This window comes from Cucumis melo, chromosome 3, assembly GCF_025177605.1.
Source record: "Cucumis melo cultivar AY chromosome 3, USDA_Cmelo_AY_1.0, whole genome shotgun sequence".
In the NCBI taxonomy this organism is placed as follows: Eukaryota; Viridiplantae; Streptophyta; class Magnoliopsida; order Cucurbitales; family Cucurbitaceae; genus Cucumis; species Cucumis melo.
The window spans coordinates 1,362,553-1,383,170 of record NC_066859.1 but is presented as its reverse complement, the minus strand read 5'-3'; the positions used below and the strand labels follow the sequence as shown (position 1 = coordinate 1,383,170).

At 36.1% G+C, this 20,618-nt stretch overlaps 5 protein-coding genes across 19 annotated transcripts; 1 reads left to right on the top strand and 4 right to left on the bottom strand.

Annotated features, from left to right (window-relative positions):
* Positions 1-309: 309 nt before the first annotated feature.
* Positions 310-4,367, bottom strand: LOC103485460 (putative lipid phosphate phosphatase 3, chloroplastic). Of its 8 annotated transcripts, none has more exons than XM_008443078.3 (9): positions 4,080-4,367; positions 3,274-3,398; positions 1,805-2,029; positions 1,611-1,698; positions 1,417-1,526; positions 1,229-1,319; positions 920-1,108; positions 776-835; positions 310-641 (listed from the first exon to the last, which is right to left on the bottom strand). In XM_008443078.3, exons 3-9 carry the CDS (start codon positions 2,018-2,020, stop codon positions 430-432), a joined length of 966 nt encoding a protein of 321 aa, XP_008441300.1. In that variant the 5' UTR covers positions 2,021-2,029; positions 3,274-3,398; positions 4,080-4,367; the 3' UTR covers positions 310-429. The 8 variants fall into 8 exon arrangements, with proteins under 8 accessions (XP_008441300.1, XP_008441294.1, XP_008441293.1 ...); XM_008443072.3 differs by having other exon boundaries at positions 3,274-3,378; XM_008443071.3 differs by having other exon boundaries at positions 3,274-3,378; positions 3,910-4,095.
* A 3,516-nt stretch (positions 4,368-7,883) lies between these two features.
* Positions 7,884-10,113, bottom strand: LOC103485455 (uncharacterized). The gene is made up of 2 exons (XM_008443051.3): positions 9,332-10,113; positions 7,884-8,899 (listed from the first exon to the last, which is right to left on the bottom strand). The coding sequence occupies exons 1-2, from the start codon at positions 10,033-10,035 to the stop codon at positions 8,110-8,112; spliced, it is 1,494 nt and encodes a 497-aa protein (XP_008441273.2). The 5' UTR covers positions 10,036-10,113; the 3' UTR covers positions 7,884-8,109.
* Positions 10,114-10,386: 273 nt separating this feature from the next.
* LOC103485456 (uncharacterized) lies at positions 10,387-12,733 on the top strand. 2 transcript variants are annotated; one of them, XR_007819414.1, is made up of 7 exons: positions 10,387-10,656; positions 10,814-10,977; positions 11,068-11,170; positions 11,400-11,516; positions 11,611-11,702; positions 12,013-12,136; positions 12,209-12,227. XR_007819414.1 is itself a non-coding variant. In XM_017043930.2 (7 exons), the coding sequence occupies exons 1-7, from the start codon at positions 10,387-10,389 to the stop codon at positions 12,343-12,345; spliced, it is 1,086 nt and encodes a 361-aa protein (XP_016899419.2). In that variant the 3' UTR covers positions 12,346-12,733. The 2 variants fall into 2 exon arrangements, 1 of the variants encoding a protein (XP_016899419.2); XM_017043930.2 differs by having other exon boundaries at positions 11,611-11,781; positions 12,209-12,733.
* LOC103485457 (uncharacterized) lies at positions 11,969-17,834 on the bottom strand. Of its 7 annotated transcripts, none has more exons than XM_051082008.1 (6): positions 17,600-17,694; positions 17,468-17,522; positions 13,789-13,933; positions 13,515-13,706; positions 12,532-12,667; positions 11,969-12,456 (listed from the first exon to the last, which is right to left on the bottom strand). In XM_051082008.1, the coding sequence occupies exons 4-6, from the start codon at positions 13,673-13,675 to the stop codon at positions 12,400-12,402; spliced, it is 354 nt and encodes a 117-aa protein (XP_050937965.1). In that variant the 5' UTR covers positions 13,676-13,706; positions 13,789-13,933; positions 17,468-17,522; positions 17,600-17,694; the 3' UTR covers positions 11,969-12,399. The 7 variants fall into 7 exon arrangements, with proteins under 7 accessions (XP_050937965.1, XP_050937966.1, XP_050937963.1 ...); XM_051082009.1 differs by having other exon boundaries at positions 13,515-13,695; XM_051082006.1 differs by having other exon boundaries at positions 13,793-13,933.
* On the bottom strand, positions 17,266-20,261 carry LOC103485458 (receptor protein kinase-like protein ZAR1). The gene is made up of 2 exons (XM_008443067.3): positions 18,650-20,261; positions 17,266-18,522 (listed from the first exon to the last, which is right to left on the bottom strand). Exons 1-2 carry the CDS (start codon positions 20,259-20,261, stop codon positions 17,873-17,875), a joined length of 2,262 nt encoding a protein of 753 aa, XP_008441289.1. The 3' UTR covers positions 17,266-17,872.
* Between the last annotated feature and the right edge of the window lie 357 nt (positions 20,262-20,618).

Below are 20,618 nucleotides of genomic sequence, written 5' to 3'. Positions count from 1 at the left end.
TATGTATTTTCTTCTCTTTTCACAATTTTTTGTATCTTTCAACATCTTTTTGGACTTCTTATTTCTCCATTTAATTTGTATGCACCAACTACACATTCATATATCCATGTGCTTACATACAACTTAAATTCAAAAAACTGATCAACAATTCAATTTGTCCAATTAAATAGTAGGTATCATACGATTATAAAAAAGAAACAAGTTGGTTTTTAGCATCAGCTTTGGTAAAAAACTAGAGCCGAAAAGAGTTGTTTACAAGGTAACAATGGCCCATATTATATAAAAAAAAAACCAAAGAAAAACCTGCTGTACAAAAGTTGTATGATATATAATTATTAGCTTCCAACCACACAAATACAACCAATGCTGTGCCATGGAAGGTGCAGCAAAGTACTTTCAAGCCTCTAAACAAACATTATATGCAACCACTTATTTCCTCTCAGTTTCAGTCTCCTGCATTGTTGAACGAGAATTGGAGTCAATTGACAATCCTAAAAATCTATCGTTGCTTTGGTCATCTGCCCCGTTCTCAGCCTGCCTTTCGACGTCCTGTTCATTCTGCACAACAATTATGGCATTCGACGGCGGGGGAGGATTGGCAAGTGTCTCCAACACTCTAAAATATGCATATGGTCCCCATCCTAGAAGCCAGAATCGAGAAAACACCCATGATTTAATTACAGCAAATGAGCACGCAACTAGTAATGACAACACGCCTAGTTAAATCTTCAGTAGAGAAAGAATGAGTCATGGTTTTGGGATCAAAACTATATACCTTGAGAGTGGTATGGAGGTGGAAAGAATTGCAAGTAGCAGAAGGTAGATATTACAAGCCCTGCAATAGTAGAGCTCTTTACAATCATTTATTTTTATGTACAAGTTGCAATAATGACAAGATGATGAAGGAGAATGCACATACCGAGCAGACCTCCAGCGAACACATCCTGCCAATGGTGCCAGTAATCATCCACTCGAGAAACGCCAACGAGAGCTGCAAAAAGCAGGGGAAGAAAAACAATGCAGAGTTTTGCAATGTGACCTCGCTGATCGAATACTTTTATTTTTCCTGATAAGTACAATGACAGGAAGCCGAGACCAGCGAAAGACCCTGCATCAGGACAAAAGTTCACAAAAGGAAATCAGGAAGGTTAAAATACCATATCCCAGTATTGAAATCAAACTACTATTGTACCAACTTAGAAGGGAAAGAATAAAATTTTGTAACTACATGAAGTATGCCCACTCGGAAAGCTCTTATGCCCTTCCTTGATAACATCCGCATCACCATGACATATAACATTCCCTAATTTATCATACACCTGAGAAATAAGAAACCAATATGTAACTAGAAGTCAAGCAAGATATGTATCAAAACAGACAAAAAAAAACTGCCAAATATCGCTTCAAGCAACATACATCTTTCCCATCAGGAAAACAACGCCAAAAGAAGTTCGGTCGAGGCCGCCCCACTGCATTTTTTATTGCATCGGTAATGACTGCTGTTATTAAGACAGAGTAAAAGAGACCTGCAGGATATTCCAGTTTACTTCAGCTAGTTGCATACAAGTATCACCAATGGGGAGAAAGGAAATTATGGTCAAGTATCTCACCTAGTATGGCATGATGAAGATCGTAAATATCCCTTCTACGCCAATACACGAATAGAAAAACTGCTATTGGTAACAGCATTGCATACAGCTAATCATCCACACATCACAAAAAAGAAAAATAAAATTCGCATAAGTTTCCATTCCAGCCTATATATAAAAGTTTTCATAGACAAGAAAAACACAAGCAAACCTACGGGTACAGCCCAGACAGGAACAGTATTATCTTTGAAAGGATATTTGAGATCACTCATCATGTCCTTTCCGACATAGCGATAAAATGGATGGGTCAAATATAGGATGACCTCAATAAGCACAAGAAGAAGAAATATAAACCAATCGTGCAAGTGTATCCTCGCAACAGCAACGCCATGGGATCTTAAAGTGTGTGAACCAACCTGCACTTCCCTCATTCTGCTGTTCTGCACAAGCATAAGCCAAAAGTGAAATAAATCAGGCTCCACCTTCACCTTGCAGTAATATGATGGCAGTAAATTGCATTGTAAACCATGTTAATAGAAGAAAAGAACTATGAGAAAATACCAGAATTCTCTTTTCCTCAGCAGGACTAATTGTACAAATGTTAGAAAAAGATATATTGCACCTTGTCCAAAAACAGAAAAGAACAAATACATCGAAAAAGAAGAGTTTACTCTAGGCTCTCAACAAAGGCTAAGAAAATCAAAGAAAGATGCATTGTATATTTCAAATTAAGATAATTCAAAGAATTTTATATGCACACACATGCAAACATCCATCAACGAGGTGCGCAAATTTGATTACAAACATGCTAATAGAAATAGTTACATTAAAACTACAAAGCTAGGTATAAGAGAAATAAGTTAGATTATTTATAAATGAAAGAGGGATAAAGATTCAAATGCATCCAGAGCGCTCAAAGTAGATAGTCCCTATAGAATGAATTTCCAAAGAACCAGTTTGTTGGTTGACCTGGCTGTTGTCTTAAGCTAGGGTATAAAAATCAAATAGTTAAATAAAGTTGTAGAACACAAGAGAAGTGGAATCAATGAAGAGTTTTATGCAAATATAATTTTCGTTGACCCATGAACTAATTCATCCAAAAGATTTAGAAGTAATGTATTGTAGAACTATTAGGATCATCCTTCATCAAGTGGAGAGCAGGGCTGAAAATAGTACAAGAAAAGATGGAACTGTTGTAACAGAGCTGATCTCAAAACTCAAAAATTCAACAAACTATTGATGAACATTGCATAGCACAAGGCATCCCCACCCTAGGGGTTATTGTCACAATCAAGATGAATTTGGATGAATATCTGTGGAATTTTATCTAGGAATGCCCAAGTCACCTGCTTGCCCAACCGACACCATGAAAGTGATCAACTAGGAAATTTGATTTAAAATTCAATAAGGTGTACCCCATCTACAGTCCTAAGTTATCTAAAAAGAAAATTCTACAACAGACTTTTCATTAATAAGAAGAGCCGTAAAGAAGGGTGAAGAGAGAATAAGGAAGTCCTTCTATAATGGAAAAAAATTCTTGAATTAGTATTAATCAAATCTGATTCTCTAATACAAAAATAGGAAAAAGTATACTTAATGCAAAAAAAAAAAAAAACAAAAGAAAAAAGAAGCTTAGAATCAGACTTTACAATCCTCGAGAAAAACAAAGCGTAGAAAATGATACCTTTTGATTCTCTTGATTCTGGTGATCTATCAATGGGAAATTAACGGATGGAAAGCAATCAAGAGTTATGGAGGAGGAAAGCTGTGGTCTCGTTTGTGATACAACCTAAATAACCCCAACAAAACCTTCAGGGGAAAAGTATTGTTAAAAACTCCAGAAAACCTACTTCAACTCAAAGTTATCTTGCAAAAGTCCCTAAAAAGAGATCTTAACAAGTCTCCAAACAATTATATTTGTTCGTATAATTACCCTACAAAAGAAAACCTTAACCATGAAGGCTTCCACCAAATGAATGGGATAATAAATATAAGTCTCTGCAGCCCCAACAATTCTTATGGGCATTTATTCAAACAGTTGCTCTGCTTCTGAACAATTTTGAAGGAAAGATTATCAAAAGAAAAAAACTAAGTCAAAAGAAGAAAACGTTTCATTTCCAAATCAAATCAAACCAATATGGAAAAGCTCTGCAATTTCGATAGATCCATAACCCGCTTCAACAAAAAAAAAAACAACACATATAATTTAATAGTAACGGCAACAGACAGACAGGCCCATCATTCACAACAAAGTTCAAGCAATTCAAATTTCCTTTGAATTTAGCAACTGGGAAATCCAATTACAAGAAAACCCACAAACCTGAAAGGCGTTGCCACCACCAAAAATGTTAAAACAACAAAGAGATCCAACAACATTCCTCCAAGGCATTATAACAACAACGTAAAACGCAGGGGAAACCCCCAAAATGAGGGCTGATTACAAGACGTCACAAAACAAAGGGAAGAAAAAAAAATATGAATATTGCATACCATGCGAAGAAGGGTCTGAGCTTATCAGAGAGTGGAAGGCTTGAAAAATACCCGCTGGCTCCTCGAAAAACGACAATGGGGTGAAAAGTGAACTTGGAATTGAATATGCAAAGATATTCAGAAAGACCCACAAAGAAAAAAATGAAAACTTGGCAGTAAAAAGTGGTTGGTGTCAAAAGTTCTTCAAATTTGATAGGTGCAGGGGTTGGATCTGGTGTGAGAGAGGATATATTTTTTTGGCCTTTCCAGGCCAATGTCTCCTCCCTGTAATAAAACTGTTCTCTTTGATGGGACATTAACCATTCCCCAAATTATTACAAAGACAACTACCATGTGGCAAACTTTTCATGAGGTTAGTCCTTTTTTTTCTCCCCTTTTAGCATTACTCTAGCTTGAACTTCGAGACTTAAATTAAAAAACAAAGATAAATTTAATATAATAACTAATATTCTTTTCGTTTGCTAACTTGAAAGATGAAGATTATCTAAGTAATGAATATAAATTGGATATAAATAACAATATAACTTGAAATTGGGTAAGTTTGGCACTAAATTGTAGTTAGGTTGGGTGGCAAATCTAGCAACCCAAAACTGATTTTTATATCATTTTTTAGGGTTCTACTTAGTTTACATACATCTTTATACTAATTTCACATATAATTCGTTTGATTCTACAAATTAAAATGGTGTTTTTCAAATAAAATATGATTGAAGAAAAATATTTATATGTATATTAGTTGTTACTATTTTGATCAATATTTAGGTAAATGTGATGCTAGTTAAGGAGAATTATTTTAAATGAATTTTTTTTTAAAAATAGTTATAAAAATATTAAAATATTATCATCTATTCATGATAAATCACAATAAACTACAATAGACTATTATTTGTGTCTATTTTGATCTATCAAATAGTAGATAACTATGATATTTGCTATCTAAAATATTTTGGTTTATTTTGCTATATTTATCTATTAATTAATCAAATATTAATTTCATGTTTCTAGCTTACTCATTATTTTTTTAACACAATGAGTAAGGGGATTCGAACCACAAATCCCTTGATTGGTTATTAGTTAACCAAAGTCGGTCGATCAAAAAATGAAAGAGGTCGGTTGGTGTCAAATTCGTAAAGCTTCAAATTGAGAATTTTCAAAATGTTGGGTCGGTTTTAGCACTTTACTAAATCGCTCTAGTTGGTTTGGGGTCGGTTTTTCACTAGTTCGTGTCATTGTTAAATAAAATTTTCATACGAACACATTTTTAGCGCCCATGCGAACGATCATTTAAGGTCGCATTTAGTATATCGTTACATAATGGGCTCCATTTTGTTTAGTAAAATTATTGTCGAGAATGGGAAATGAACTTTTCATTTCTAGGATAGAAGGTCGGGTCAATTATTAGTACTATGTTAAACCCATTTTGGTTAATGTGTTCATTTCTAAAATAAATTTATAGATTTTGTTTAATAATTAATGGAAATCAAATACTGTGATAAATAGTAGTTTTATGTACTTTCTCATTAAAAAAAAATGTTCTTCGTACAAAATCAGCAACAACTCATCTTTTTACAGTTTATTTCGACCGTATATACTAGAAAAATTCAAAAAATATTTTAAGAAAGTATAAAAGGTTACCATATTATAAATTAAGATAGATACAACTTAAAATGCACAAAAATAATTTTCATACAAAAAGAATAGAAATGAAAGAATAAAAATAAGTTTAGTTTCATAGTTTTTCTTTTTAAGAAATTTGAGGTTGAATATTGATAGGTAAAGTTAAGTTGGAAGAAGAATAGAAGGGGACCAAATAGAGGAAATGGAAACTAAAGGCAGCCTACAAAATAACCAAAGGGAGATTGAAGTGAGACAAGTAAGTCCCATGGTTCATCCAATTTAGGACACATGTGATCTCCTATTATTTTGGGCAAATGATTTGCCTTAAAATTCCCAAAATTCTCACTTCCCAAGGTGTTTTCCTTTTTGTCTTTACACCCAAATTTGGGCAATTTAATATTGAATCTCACCCCACGAAAAAAAAGGGGCATCTCTACTCTAGTGGAAAATAAATATTATATTATTTATTTATTTATTTATTTATTTATTTTCACTCTTATCAATCATTTTTATGCTTTTTTGGCTTTTTCTTTTAATTATTTTTTTGAATGTTTCTTCTTTTTTGCCTTTGTTAAACCAGAGATTTAAACTATAAATTTAATCTTGAATTTTGTTTGTGGGTGACTATTTTGTTGGTAAGCTTTATGAAAAAATGTTTAATTCTTTTAGTATAATAATTGTTTGAGACAAATATGTAAAGTTTTATTCAACCTGGAATTCAATTTTGTATGAAATAGAGCAATTGGTTTTTAAAATATATTAAAAATCAAAAGCTCGAAAATTTTATGGAACGTTTTTAATTTCATACCCGAGAAAATTCAAATTGAAAACTAAAAAATTTATTGAATAATTTTTGAGTTCATACCGTACAGAATTCAAGATTCATTACTATTAGACAGTAGTCCCTCTCTTACTTGTAAGGGGGAGGGAGCTTTTTCTGATGAAAGGTGGATGATAGAAGTAGTATTCAAGTTTTTCATTACCCATGGCTGCCAAACGAGGGGCTAAGGAAACCTATTTGTATGGATGATTCACTGGAATCAATGCGTTTGTTGGACATCTTAAACAATGATGGGAATTGGAATAGAGATTTGGTTAATAGTATTTTTCTCCCCATTGATGCAACTTTGATTCTTAACATTCCTCGCAGGGGGAGTGGGAGAAGGGATGAGATTAGTTGGAAGCCTCGACCTAAAAGGTTGGTTCTCTGTCAAGTGTGTGTTTATACTTTGGCTATTTACAGAAGGAAGGCATTGTGCGACTCAATCATTAATTTTTTTATTTTTTTTTTTATTGACAAACCTTTTTGGAGGTAAGTGTGGAGTCCAAGGGTGCCTCCCAAAGTCAAGTTATCGATGTGGAAGATTGTTACTTACTCCCTCCCTACTCTCGGCAATATCACCAAAAGAGGAACCATTACATATTCTGTGTTTATTTTACATATTCTGAGTTTGTGGGTGTTTGCTCACTTGAAGCTCCAGTTTTGGGGTGAAAGTTGTAGGTGAATATGGAGTTGTGGGTGTCGACGTCTCCCCAGGTTCTGGAAGCTCAATTGGAATGCATCCTGAGTGAACTCATTAATGCTATTCTGCCTAAGAGTCTTGGCTTGTCTGAGTTGTCGAGGTGATCAGGGCTTTAACTGCTTCTTATCAGATTGCATCTTTTAACTGGTATGCCCATTCCGCTAATGGTATATGGCTCACCATTTGGCTCCTCCAACCATTGTCTGTAATGATTGTCGCCAACTCTTATTGCTCTAAAGATGTGGTTGGGCTTCAATATTATATCCTACATTCATTCTCCTCAACTTTTCTATTGGTGTTTAGTTTATTAAATGCATTTCCTTAAAAAAAGAAAAAAAAAAACTAGTGAGTCAATATAATTTAAATGCACTACAAAATACAATAAAAATATCATTTTAAATAATTAAACTTTTAAAAATATTTTAAAATATAACAAAATATATATATTTTGCTATATACTATAAATATTTTAGTATATTTTATAATAGTTGAAAATAACCTCATTAATAGCCCAAGTTAATTGTTTGTGAACCTCTAATAAATTAATTAATAAAAAAATATTGACATCACACAATGTTTATCCAAACAAAGACCTAACGAAAGAGTGTAAATGTTGGATATTTAAACGGATTGATTTCAATCTTAAGCTCCTAAGTTGAATGGATTGTTTATAACATTTCTAACCCAATTTCCATATAAAAAAAGGACACTTGTGCTTAACATACATTAGATGATTCTTCCGATGACCAAAGAAAGAAATACAACATAGACAGAGAAGAAAAAGAACAAGAATAACAACCATTCAGTCTTTACACCTATAACACAATCCTCATCAGGAACTCCAATCATGAAAGAAAAAGAATCCCACAAAACTGGGTCATCAAAATCTTTTACTGGTTGATTTTTATCATCTGCAGCTGTGCCATTGCTTCCGACAGAAGGTTCGTTGAGACTTTTGGTTTACTTTGCAGTGGTGGCAGAGGCTGAGATTTGTATATTAAGGTCCTCGTAGGATCATCGTCATTGCATTCGTCACAAGTACGTCCAACTTCATCCAATGCATCAGCTGCAACATCATTAGGAATGATTACTGGATGCTGCTGAACTTCGTCAGCAGAAATTGGATTTGCAAGAGATGGCATTGCTCCAAGATTCTGTGAGTGTGGCTCGGGCATCATCTCCTTGTAAGCTACCTGAGGAAGAGGAACAACAGGTGATGCATCGGGCAGAACCAAACTATGAGTTGAGTTTGCAGTCGCAGTATCGTGCAAGCCCCATTGCATTGGTATATTGGAAGGGGCTGAAACTTGTGTCTGTCCAACAGGGGCTTGCACGGGTAGATTGGAAGGGGCTGAAACTTGTGTCTGTCCAACGGGCAAATAGTACACAGGATACACATGGTTCGGCATCGGCTGGTAATGCACAAACTGAGGCTGCTGGACTGGATAGTAAGAAGGCATTTGATACACAACTGGAAGGCAGCTCTCTACCGGTATGCTTGGTTGAACAAACTGCAATTCCTGGTGCTGAAAAAGGTTCGGTTGGGCATAGCCTGAAAAGTCGTGAGGGTTTCGGGAACGAACTCCGGCAGCGAGGTTGTGAAAATTACTCTCTGATATCACAGGAACAGACGTGACCCCATTCTCAACTGAAGAACATGAATTGGTAGGGGCAATATCACTGTAAAGATTACAAATCCTTTTGCCTATTAGAAGACTTCTTATCGGAGCTCAAGAAAAATAGGGATAAATATGATCTTGAAACTAATCTGCATGGTTTTTGAGAAAATTAAGCTTTAAATTTCATATCTACCAATTTACTGGAAAAACTATGATAATCCAAACAGAAAAAGACACAGCAGGAAAATCATATCCTTCTTTGCTTTCCTTCCCAGAAAGCAATGATAATTAAACAGTTTAATCTTCATTTTCTTCCTACTTGGTTTCACTCAAACCTTAATACAATTAACCAGTTTAACATTCTCGTATACACAATCCAAAAAATAGGAAAGGATGTTTAGAGAGGCTTAAGTAAACTAGAGCGAATACTAAAACATCAAGAACAAAGCTTATGACTAAATTGAAACAAAGCAGATTTAAAAGTCAAAGTTACCTCGCGAGGGTTGCGACGCAATCCGAAGCCACCGAACTGAGTCCATAATCCTCACTTTGAAGTTTAATGGGAGGAGACACATTAGCCAAAGAAGCCGAAGAAGACGATGATCCAAAAGAAGAACTAGTCTCCAAAACCATGGATTCCGGCAAAGAAAAACCCCCATTACCCAAATCAACAATACCCTTGACTTCATTTTCTCCAACCAACCCTTCCCCATCAAAACCCACCAAGCAATCGCGCCCCTTCTGCAAAATCTTCGCACTCTTAAGCGCATCGGAGAACCAGGCCTCAGTCTTGGGATGATGAATAACATTATGGGGTTTCTCGGGTTCGGGGAAAAAGAGGAAGAGCCTAATGCGAGAAGAAGAGGAAGAGGAAGAGGAGAGACGGAGATGCTCAGAGAACATGAAATGGAGGTCGACGTCGGAGGAGAGGGAGATAAGAGAGTCGAGGGCGGATTGAGGGAGGTGATATTTGAGGGAAAAGGGGGGTTTGATGGGGAGGATAGTGAGGAGGTGGGAAATGAAGGAGGAGAGAGTGTTGACGGTGGTTGGGTCGACGGATATTATGCGTGTTTCGCCGCCTAAATAGGAAAGGGACTTGGTGCGGGGGCGACGGGTTATGTGGCCGCCGTAACTGCACATCAAACGGAGCTTTGCGGTAGGGGAGGCGATGGGGGATGGTGGCGGTGGTGGGTCCATATGGGTATGTGAGATCGGGAGGTTTGAGGTGCGTTGGCGAGAGGAGAGCAGAACAGAGCAAAGGGAGTGTACGGGAAGATACTCAAACAGGGGATGGGGACCCAAAAGGAAAGGAACCTTGACTTCGTTTTTTTGCTTTATTTATTTTATATATCTATATTGTGTTTTTTATTGTTTTTCATTTTCTCAATATTTAGAATAGGTTAAAAAATATTTTTCTATCCAATTTTCTTAAAACCAACCATTTACCATAAAGCAGGCACGTAGATAGAGAAGAAGATAAGTCACGCCTCAATTGCACCAAAACACCATAAGAAGAAAAAGCTGAGAAAAAATAACAAAAGTTGGGATATGGAAGACAAAAAGCTGGAGATGTTTGAAGTTGGTCCATGTGAATCTGCATACCAGATGGGGTTCTTGATTGGAAAGAGATTCACAGATACAATAAAGAGCAGATTGCACACCGACCTTGTTCTTCGCAATGAGCTCCTTCCTTTCGCTCAATCCCCACAATCACAACCTCTTATTGAAGCTCTCTGCAATAATAACAAGACAAGGTTTCCAATATATTGGGATGAACTTGTTGGAATTGCAGAAGGAAGTGGTGTTCCTATTCTTGAGGTAATCATACAAATGTAGAGAGAATTTTTAGCATTGACTTGATAGATGAGTTGCTATTGCTAGCTTTAGAAAATGGAATAAAAAGAGAGAGATGTGTGGAAATAATACCTAGTCTTCTGTTCTGTCTATGATGTCTTCGATGAAAATCAATATGCAGATTATCCTAATCAACTTCAGGAAGGAGATTCTTCCATTTCTTCAGAAGGGAGTACCTTCATCAGTTGATTGCTCAGATGATTGTTCTGATCTTCTTCTTGTTAGTGAAAACATGGCCATTGCAGCACATAATGAAGATGCCAACCATGCTCTGGTTGGCCACACGTAAGTTCACAAACTTGAACTTCACTGCACTTTATAAAATAGCTCAAAAAGGACTACTAACCAAGTTCACTTTTTTCTTCACTTTTATAGCTATTTAGTTAAAGGAATATTGCAAAATGGGCTCTCCTTTCTTGCTTACACTTACGCTGGAGAGCTTCCGAGCGGCGCTTTTGGTTTTAATGATCATGGACTGGTAAAGTTCTCATATCGTTATCATTCACTAATTCATTGTGAAGTAATTAAGCACATATAGATCTTACATAGGCAACAATTGGCCTGGCCAGTTGTACAACAAGCATTCCAGGTCTCCATCATAGATTTTGAAATATTGAAGAGTGATACATAACATCTTTTCCATTGTTGTCCAACTATTTTGATATTGAACGCTAAAACATAACATTTTTTTTTTTTTACTCTTTTAGGCATTTACCTTGAATTCAGTGCCTCCAACCAATGATGAGATTGCTGCCGGGGCCATTGGACGAAACTTTATCTCCCGGGACCTCCTTGAGTCTACAAGTCTTGAAAATGCAATATTTGTAAGACTCCGCAATAATGTCTTCTAGCATAAATGTTCTAGTGTACCAGAGCAATTTTGAAAATATGACGCGTGGGGTTGGATACTCTTTACAGAGAATTCGCTCGGCCGAAGTATCTGTTGGGCACAGTTATAATCTGATTGATGTCCAGACAAGAAGAATTGTGAACGTAGAAACAGCATCAAGGTATAGATTTTCAGTTAACGAGGTTGGGGCTACACCATTATTCCATGCAAATATGTATACACATCTTCAGATTAACCAGGTAACAATGTCAGGAAAAACCATTTATAAAGCAATAACAGCATCCAACTAAATATGTTTGGCCTTCTCAACGAAAATATGTTGCTTGCATACTTTAGTGATAAAGTTTCTACTCAGAACTTTCTCCATAACATTGAAATTTGAACTACACATGAGATGCTAGAAATTAAGTATGCCAGGTGATCATATATGATAAGGTTTTGAAGTCAAATTTAATTTTTTTGAAACACAGGTACAAGATCCAAACTCCATAAGCAGGCAGAAACGAGCAGATGACCTGCCAAAAGAATCAAAAAATGATTTCCTGTCGGTTCTAGGAGATATGGATAACAAGAAATATCCTATCTATATGACAGGTAAATATTAAGATGAATTAAATATGTCCGTCCTTTCAATTCTACATTTGAGAATTTTCTTAATGTTTTCAGGCCCTATGCTTTACACACTGTGTACTGCCCTAATTGACCTGGACGAACAAACTCTATCAATTATTCAAGGAAATCCAAAGAAAAATGTGATATCCCATGTCTTCTCCATGCCTTTGGTGGAGTTAAAGAAACCATAAGCACACTGCTGCCACCGTATGTTGCAAGTAGTCATGAAAGTTGATTCCGAGCTCTTATGCTGGTTCATAAAGGCCCAACATATGGCCATCAATACATCGCATGGACGCAACCTGAAGTCAGCATTTGACACTTTAAAATCACTTAATCATTTATGATCCAAGAGGAAGGGGGTGGGGAGTTTGTACCTTTCCGTGTATTTCATACTTAATGGAACCATCTAGTTCAGCTCCCATTGCCATTAATTTGGTCACTGTGCTGTTAATATCTGTCACCGTGAACGATAGCAGTGAAGAATAACCCTTTTGCTGGACAATATGGTCACTGTGACCCCAGGTTAGCAATGCTTCTAAATATGTGAAATTAAAAACCTCAAATTTCAAAGTCGAACTAGGAGAACAACAAATTTGCTTCAATACTAAACAGCTCAAGTTGCTTGCTTTGATAATTTATATTAAGGACAAAACAAGTCCATGCCACAACTTAAACATTCAAATCCCTCGTATTCACGGCTACCCCAAAAGGGAAACGATTTAACAAAAAGTGCTTCAGGAGAAATCTTTTTGACAAACACCAGAATTTTCATGAAATATCCAGCAATCCACATACATACCAAGTAAACAATGTAGATTGTTTTTGTTTTAAATTAATTCAGATAAACCCTTTCATGTATCTCCATAGCTCATTTGTCCCTAACAGTAAACACCATATATCTTTTAAACCAACATAAACCTTTTCTTATTGCAAACGAGAAACATTTTTTGTATACCCTGTGAATTCAGAATTGAGCCCTTTTGTACCTTTGATATCTTTGGATATTTCATTCAATCGATGGAATAGTATCTTATCCAAAAAAAAAAAAGACTTCTAATAGAGGTGTCAAATTCTGTTTTAATACTTCAGGTGAGCATTAGCAAAGGAGTCAAGTGAATTTGCTTCACAAAATATAACATCGTCAGGAATCAATAAATATGAAAATGAACCATTTATACCCGAAGCTCGTCACCCATTGGCCAAATACACCTCTATTTGACCGATTTCATTTTAAATTTCTCACAGGCAAAACATCAAACACAAACAAGGTACCTAATCATGGCACATTCATTTTCGGTCTAACAAATCTACTGCGTGGATTAATCAATTCGAAGAGAAGTAAAAATTGCGGAATTACTTGGATTGCATGAGAGCCAACTTGAGAGGCCCAGATTGAAGCTCCGCCCAACGGAGAGTGCAGACATTAACAGTGAAGTCCAAGCCTTCAGAGTAGAATCTTGCCGCTTTAGGGACGTCCTTGTGTAATTGAAGTATCCACCTAAATGAAGCTGCTGCCATCTCTCTCTTCCAAGGTTTCACTGCATCACACCTTGAAAGATTTACGCTTTTATTTGGAGTGGGAATAAAGAAAACTAACAACTGTATGGATGTAAACGCCCTATAATTCTTACAGACATTTATTCAAACAGTGGCTCTGCTTATGAACAATTCTAGAGAAGTCTTTCCTTTTCAAAGAACAAATTTCATTTCCAAATCAAATCAACACGAGAACTCATACAGAAAGCCCCACAGTGTTCATAGATAGATAACCCGCCTCTACAAACAAAAACAACACATTTAATTCAAAATCAAGTGTAACAGACAGGCCAATCATTCACAAAATTTAAGCAATTCCAACTTCCTTTGCATTTAGCAACTGGGAAATCTGATTACAAGAAACCCATTAATCTGAAAGGCGTTGCCGCCGAAAAGGTTAAAACAACAAAGAGATTCAACAACATTCCTCCAAGGAATTATAACAAGTAAAAAAGCAGTGGAAACCCCGAAAATGAGGGCTGATTACAAGATGTCACAAAGCAAAGGGAGAACACGAATATTGTATACCATGAGAAGAAGCCTCTGGGCTTATGAGAGAGTGCAAGGCTTAAAAAAATGTCTTGCAGTAAACCTCCAAAGACGACAATCGAGTGAAAAGAAAACGAGGAATTGAATTGAAAAATGTCTAAAGATTCAAAAAGATCCACAAAGACAAGAATGAAAATTTAGGAGAAATTTGAAGGAAGAAATAAATAAATAAAGAGTTATGGAATGAGTTTTCATAATAATGACATTTAAGGCAAATGAGCCTATGAAATGTCTATTTTGCACTATAGTGAAACAGACCCTAAATTCTCCATAGCTATCTGCGTAAAAACCCATCTCCCCAATCCTGATTCTTGCCAATAATGACTACCCAAGTGACGGCGATTTCATTCACAGTAGTGTGCCCGGCAACGATGATTACCTAACCGACGGTTGATGGTGATTACGTACCCAACCAAATGAGGTTAGCGTGAAGTGGAGTTGGCTGACGACAAACACATACAAGAAGATGGGAAAAAAGGATTCTCGGTTACAAGTTGTTCTTTTTAAAATTTTAACTAAAACTTTTCTATATATCATTGCTCTACCTTCTTTTCAAAACACCTCAAGCGTGTATAAATTGATTGTAGATTAAAGATGTTTGCACCCTACAAAAACGATAACTAAAAACTCTCTAAAACATGTCTAGAATCACCATAATTCACATGAAATAATTATTTACTGCAAGATAGAAACTTGCTAAAACATGTTGTAAAACTAATGATAAATTGATTCTATTCCTATTTAGGTGATCTAGGAAAGTTTTGCACATGTTTTAACAAGTTTTTAGCTACTGTTTTTTGAATCTTACGGACATTGCAAATATCTCACAAAACATCATACAACTTTCAAGTTTCAAATGTCCAATCTCAAATTAATTATATATTCCTATTTTATATGATTTAGAGGGATTTTACGCATGTTTTTTTTTTTTATGGTTATAACTAGTGATTTTGTATCTCGCAAACATCTTACAAGTTCAAATGTCTAATCCTAGATCAATTATATACTTGTTTTATGTGATTTATGGTGATTTTACACATGTTCTATGAAGATTTTAGCTACTTTTTGTATCTTGCAAACATCTCGCAACTTCTAAACTTTAAATATCCAATCTCAAATTATTTATATACTTGTTTTATATGACTTTTGCACAGAAGTCCATGTATCCGTTGTTAAACAAACTCTTTGGCCACTTAGAGTTAATGCATTTTTTAACTTTTTTTTCTCCCTCGTATACATTTGAAAACAATCTTTTGCAACGGTTACTCTTGATGGAATCACAAACTTTGGATTTAATGCCCGACAAAATTGGTGAAACCCTTCACTTTCTACGAACTTAAATGGCAATTCATCCAAGATAACCATCCTAGCAAGCATTTTTCTACAATTTTCTTGAGTGAATGATGCAGCCATCAAACTACTTTCAGAATCTCCCTCTCCTTCAACATTATCTTCCAATGGATTTAAATACATCTTACATTTCTCTAAATGTTTTTTAAATTAGTGGTACCATTTCTTTTGGAATCACAAGCATATGAAGTCCCACAATGTTTACAAGCAGCCCTAGGATATTTAGGATCACATCCTTCTACTTTTATAAAATGTTCCCATACCGATGATGGTGGTTTAACTGGTTTTCTTTTTCCTAACACTGGACTAGAACAACTCTGATTTGAAGTCTCCTCTACCGAGAATGAAGTCATCCTAATAATCATCAAACAAAACACATAGAAAAAAAATACTCAAATTTGACTTATTTGATTCATTTAACTATACTGTCATAGTCGAAAAAAGAAATTTTGGCTTATTCAAAGAACAAGTCAGATTTAATGATTTCTCATAAACAATAACTACACGTTCTCATACAAACACTTGAATTATAAGCAATTACACAAACCAGTCAAGATCTAATTGACTCCATAATTCATAATGACAAGGAGGAGGAAGGATGGAATGTTTCATACTATTGGACACCGTCGGGTAAACTTAATTTATTAATAAAATGCGTGTATATATGGATATAATTAAGACTTCTCTATAGATAAAGTCTTTAGATTTGACATAAACCAAAATACACTTCACTAAAAACATAAACCAAAATACACTTCACTAAAAACTAAAAACAAAATACACTTAAAAAGATTGATTTATGTGAATGCAAACAGAGTGAGGATAGTCAAATTAATAAACCTCTTAATTGTAATCCATACACAAACCCAAATTATCCACATAACATATAATTTGCTTTCATTTTATATAATCAAAGTAATAAACATAGTACAATTATTATTGGCCAAGGTACGTTACAATTTACAACATAGATCAAGAAATTTCTTCACAATCACATTGAATTTATGTATATATATTGTCAAAAGATGAAATTTTTATTAGTTTTTGAAAATTTCCACATTCACCCTCTCTTTAGTCATTTGTAAAGACCCATCAAATCCTAAAATGATACTCAAATTTCATTTTAGAATAATGCTGACATACAAAATTACATTGTAGCATAAGATAATATTGATGTTATGTAAATGCACAACAATCAGTCATCTCTCTCTGATCTCTCTCTTTACCACAAATGAGGTGATAAGAACTATAAACCTAAGGAAATGCTTCTAGTTCCCTAACCATTGCAGTTAAGCTTTAGTTGGCAAATGAAGGAAGCTCCCAAACAAGTAGTACTGAAGTTTCGGGCACAAAAACCCCACATGGAAGAACATTAAAGTTTAGTATTTCTAGACCACAAAAACCCCACGTGGAAGAACATTAAAGTTTAGTATTTCTAGACCTTCTCATAAGAGTCCAAACCCCTCTCTAAATCTGATAAAACACTCTGGTTTTCTTGGCCAAAAGTCCAAAATAAATCACTCCTCAACTTTTGAGGTTAATTTGATCAATTAACCCTCTATGATTTATTAAGTGGCTGTTATAAGCTCATTAGGCCATTGGGTAATGAAATCAATAGCTCTCCAGAAAACCTGCCCCCAGTCTACCGATTAATTGGGTGAAGATTAATGAAGTTTTTGGAGTCTGATCTTCTTCTTATTATTATTATTTATGAGAACCAGATGAAAAATTGAGAAAACAACACAGTCTACCGATTATATAGCCAATAAAAAAATTAAAAAAAAAAAAAAAAAAAAAACCCAACATCCAAGTTCCTATATGAACATCCAATAGGCAATAACAAAAAACAGACAGAAAAAAAAAACCCAACAATACCTGAGAATCTGAAGATCTTGAAGGTTACGAGGAAGCTTGAGAAAGCTTGAGGAAGCTGTAATCGAAGGCCGATATAGTTAGGTAAACACAGAAAAGGCCGAAAAGGAAGGCAAAAACAATAGGTAAACACACCCAACTCCCAGAAACTCAAGTGATGAAGACGATGGAGTGGCGAAGTGATGAAGACGAAGAAATGATGCCGAGTCTGCAGACGAAGAGGTGAAGAAGAGTCGAAGACGAGGAAATGAAGCAGAGTCGCAGGCGAAGAAATAATTTTAACGTAATCGGTAATTTTAAACCCGAACAGACCCGAATAAAATCGGTTCGGGTCGGTGTTTTTCACCCAAGTTCTACGGCGGTCATGCATGAGATGTTCTTCATCTTCACATTTTGCTTAGGGTTCAATTACGATGAAGTTCCCAATTTTTCCAAACATTCAGAGACAATTCTCATACAAGGTCTCTTTTCAGGGTTCTTCCGAGTGCAAGCAACAGCTATTTCAATGGCCGCCGCAGCTTCTTCCTTCTCCACTTCCCCACACATTGACGGATCCATCATACACAATACCCTTTTCCCTTCATCCATTCCAAGCTCCACCCATTCTACCAGCTCCATCTCTGACGAACCCCATTGAATCACCGGATACTTTCCCGTGATAATTTCTAGTAATATCACCCCCAACGAGTAAACATCCCACTTCTGCGATGGTTTTCCCGCCTTCAACGCTTCCGGGGCTTGATAATACGACCCTATCGACAGAGAGGAGCACATGGAATTTGATCGGAATGGAGACCGCCGCGGCGTTGCCGTGGAGGTTTTTTCCGATGGTGGGCCGGTGAAATCTCCGGCGGCATTTGCTAGTCGTCCGAGTCCAAAATCTGCGATGTAGGGTTCCATGTTGTTGCCTAGGAGAATGTTGGTTGGTTTCAGATCGCCGTGGACGTATTTTCTTGGGCTGAATTCGTGAAGGTATGTCAATCCCTTTGCTATTCCTTTCATGATTTTCACACGATCACTCCATGAAAGTGGTTTGAAGTAGGAAATTTCTGCTTTTCCTGGTTGAATATTGGAAAATATCATTAGAAATAGAAGCATTATTAGTGAAAACACTCTCAATTTGGACGATTAATCCTGTTTGGTGTGAAATTGATCCATTTGTGTAAAAGGGTTTTGAATATTTACCATGAATTGCAATGGCTAGGTCTCCCTGAGGTATATACTCATGAATGAGCAGTTTCTCTTCATCAGACCAGCAATAAGCTAAAAGAGCTACAATATTGGGATGCCTCACTTTCCCTATTGCTTCAACTTCAGTTTGAAACTCTTTAAATCTTTCATAAGCTCCATCTTCCAACCTTCTTACTGCTAGCTTTAATCCTCTCTCTAGAAACACTTTATACACAATCCCATTCCCGTTCTTGCCTAGAAGATAAGCCGAGGATTTCAAAAGTTGCTCAAGATCAAAGTCGACTTGCCGATCAAGTAGTACAAAGTTATAGTTATCCATGTTCTCTGGTAGGGGCTCAACTTCATGTTTTGCGAAGCAAGAAAACTCTGTTTTAAACATCAATGCCTGCCGAAAGTTACAGGAGCCATTTAGATTTTCACTACCTTTAGCCGGATAAGCTCTCTTGCACCAAAATACTACTAGGATAATCAAGCAGAAACCAACTATGATACTAGCCGAGCCTGTGATTATGGAACAAGCTTTTCCACCTTTTCCATGTGATGGGCAATGGAACCATGGGTTGTGATTTGGCGGTGGTATTACGAATGAACATGAAACATTAAGGGGAAGTCCACAGAGAAAGGCATTCCCTACATAAGCTGTTGGTCCAAGGTTCTGCAAAGCTTCTTGTGGTGGAATTGAGCCGCTGAGATTATTGTAACTGAGATCAATATAAAGGGTTGTAGGGAGGCTGCTTAGGCTCACCGGGATTGGGCCGGTAAAGACATTGTGAGACAAATCAAGAGTACCTTGCAAGTTGGACAAGTTGCCAAAGTCAGCAGGGATCAAACCGTGGAGCACATTGAAGGAAAGATTGAGATTCTGAAGAGATGTCAAATGGGAACCAAACCCATCTGGAATAGAACCATTAAAGAGATTTTGTGAGAGGTCCAAGCTTTGTAACTCTACCAGGTTGTAGAGTTCAGTTGGGAAGCTTCCGAAAAGATTGTTGTTCTGAAGGCTCAAATGGTGGAGTGACCCAAGTTTTCCGAGTGCAGGATGGAGAGTACCAGAGAGTTTCTTGTCTACAATACTGAGAGAGACAACTCTTTGTTCTGAACAAGTGATTCCATTCCACGAACACGGTGTTGCATCAGACAAATTCCAGTTTTGGAGGAACCCTTGAGAATCAAAAGTTGAGCTTTTGAATGACAGCAGAGCTAATCCCTCTTCGTTCAGAGAAGAGACAAATGAGAAATGGTTGCTCACAATGAAAACTAACCAAATCTCCAGTAGATCCATATTGTTTAGAGTTTTGTTACAATCTGAAAGAGTGTTTCTCTTGAAATAAGCATCAAAATGGAGAGCCAGAAGGTTCCTAATCGTAACCAGTAAGTTTGATACTTGGGAAAGAAAACAAGAAAGAAGGCTGCTGGGATTTTTGAATTTTAAGGTGGTCCATTTGGGACTGGTTTCGGCGTAATTGGAGGAGATTCTTGCTGGGCTGATTGTTGATGGAATTTGGCTGGAAAACTTTGGGTTAGATTTTGTTTGTAGTGGAAAATGTTGTAAGAAATTGACAAATGTTGTTTTGTTTTGATTCCACCATTCGTGGAAATCGTGCATAGTTCTGAATGAAGAGAAGTACGGCGGGATTGGTGTGGACGGATATGCGTAAAGTCAAGATATGTTACTATTACATGTATTTGTTGGTCGTTCTTTGTTTGTTTCTTATTTCCTTCTCTCTTTCGTAATGGAATCAAACACAGAATATAATTGTATTGGATCTCTCAACGCCTCTTTAACTCAGGCCATGTCTATTTGAGAGAACGCAATCTGTCAATTAGATTTCATTTTGAAAATAGATTCCATTTAAGACAAAGCAAAAAATAATCGTAATTATTTTTGTAAAATACCTAAGTAAGCATGATCAAAAGCAATTTGTAATTAAGACCACTACGATGAATCCATCAATAAAATCTT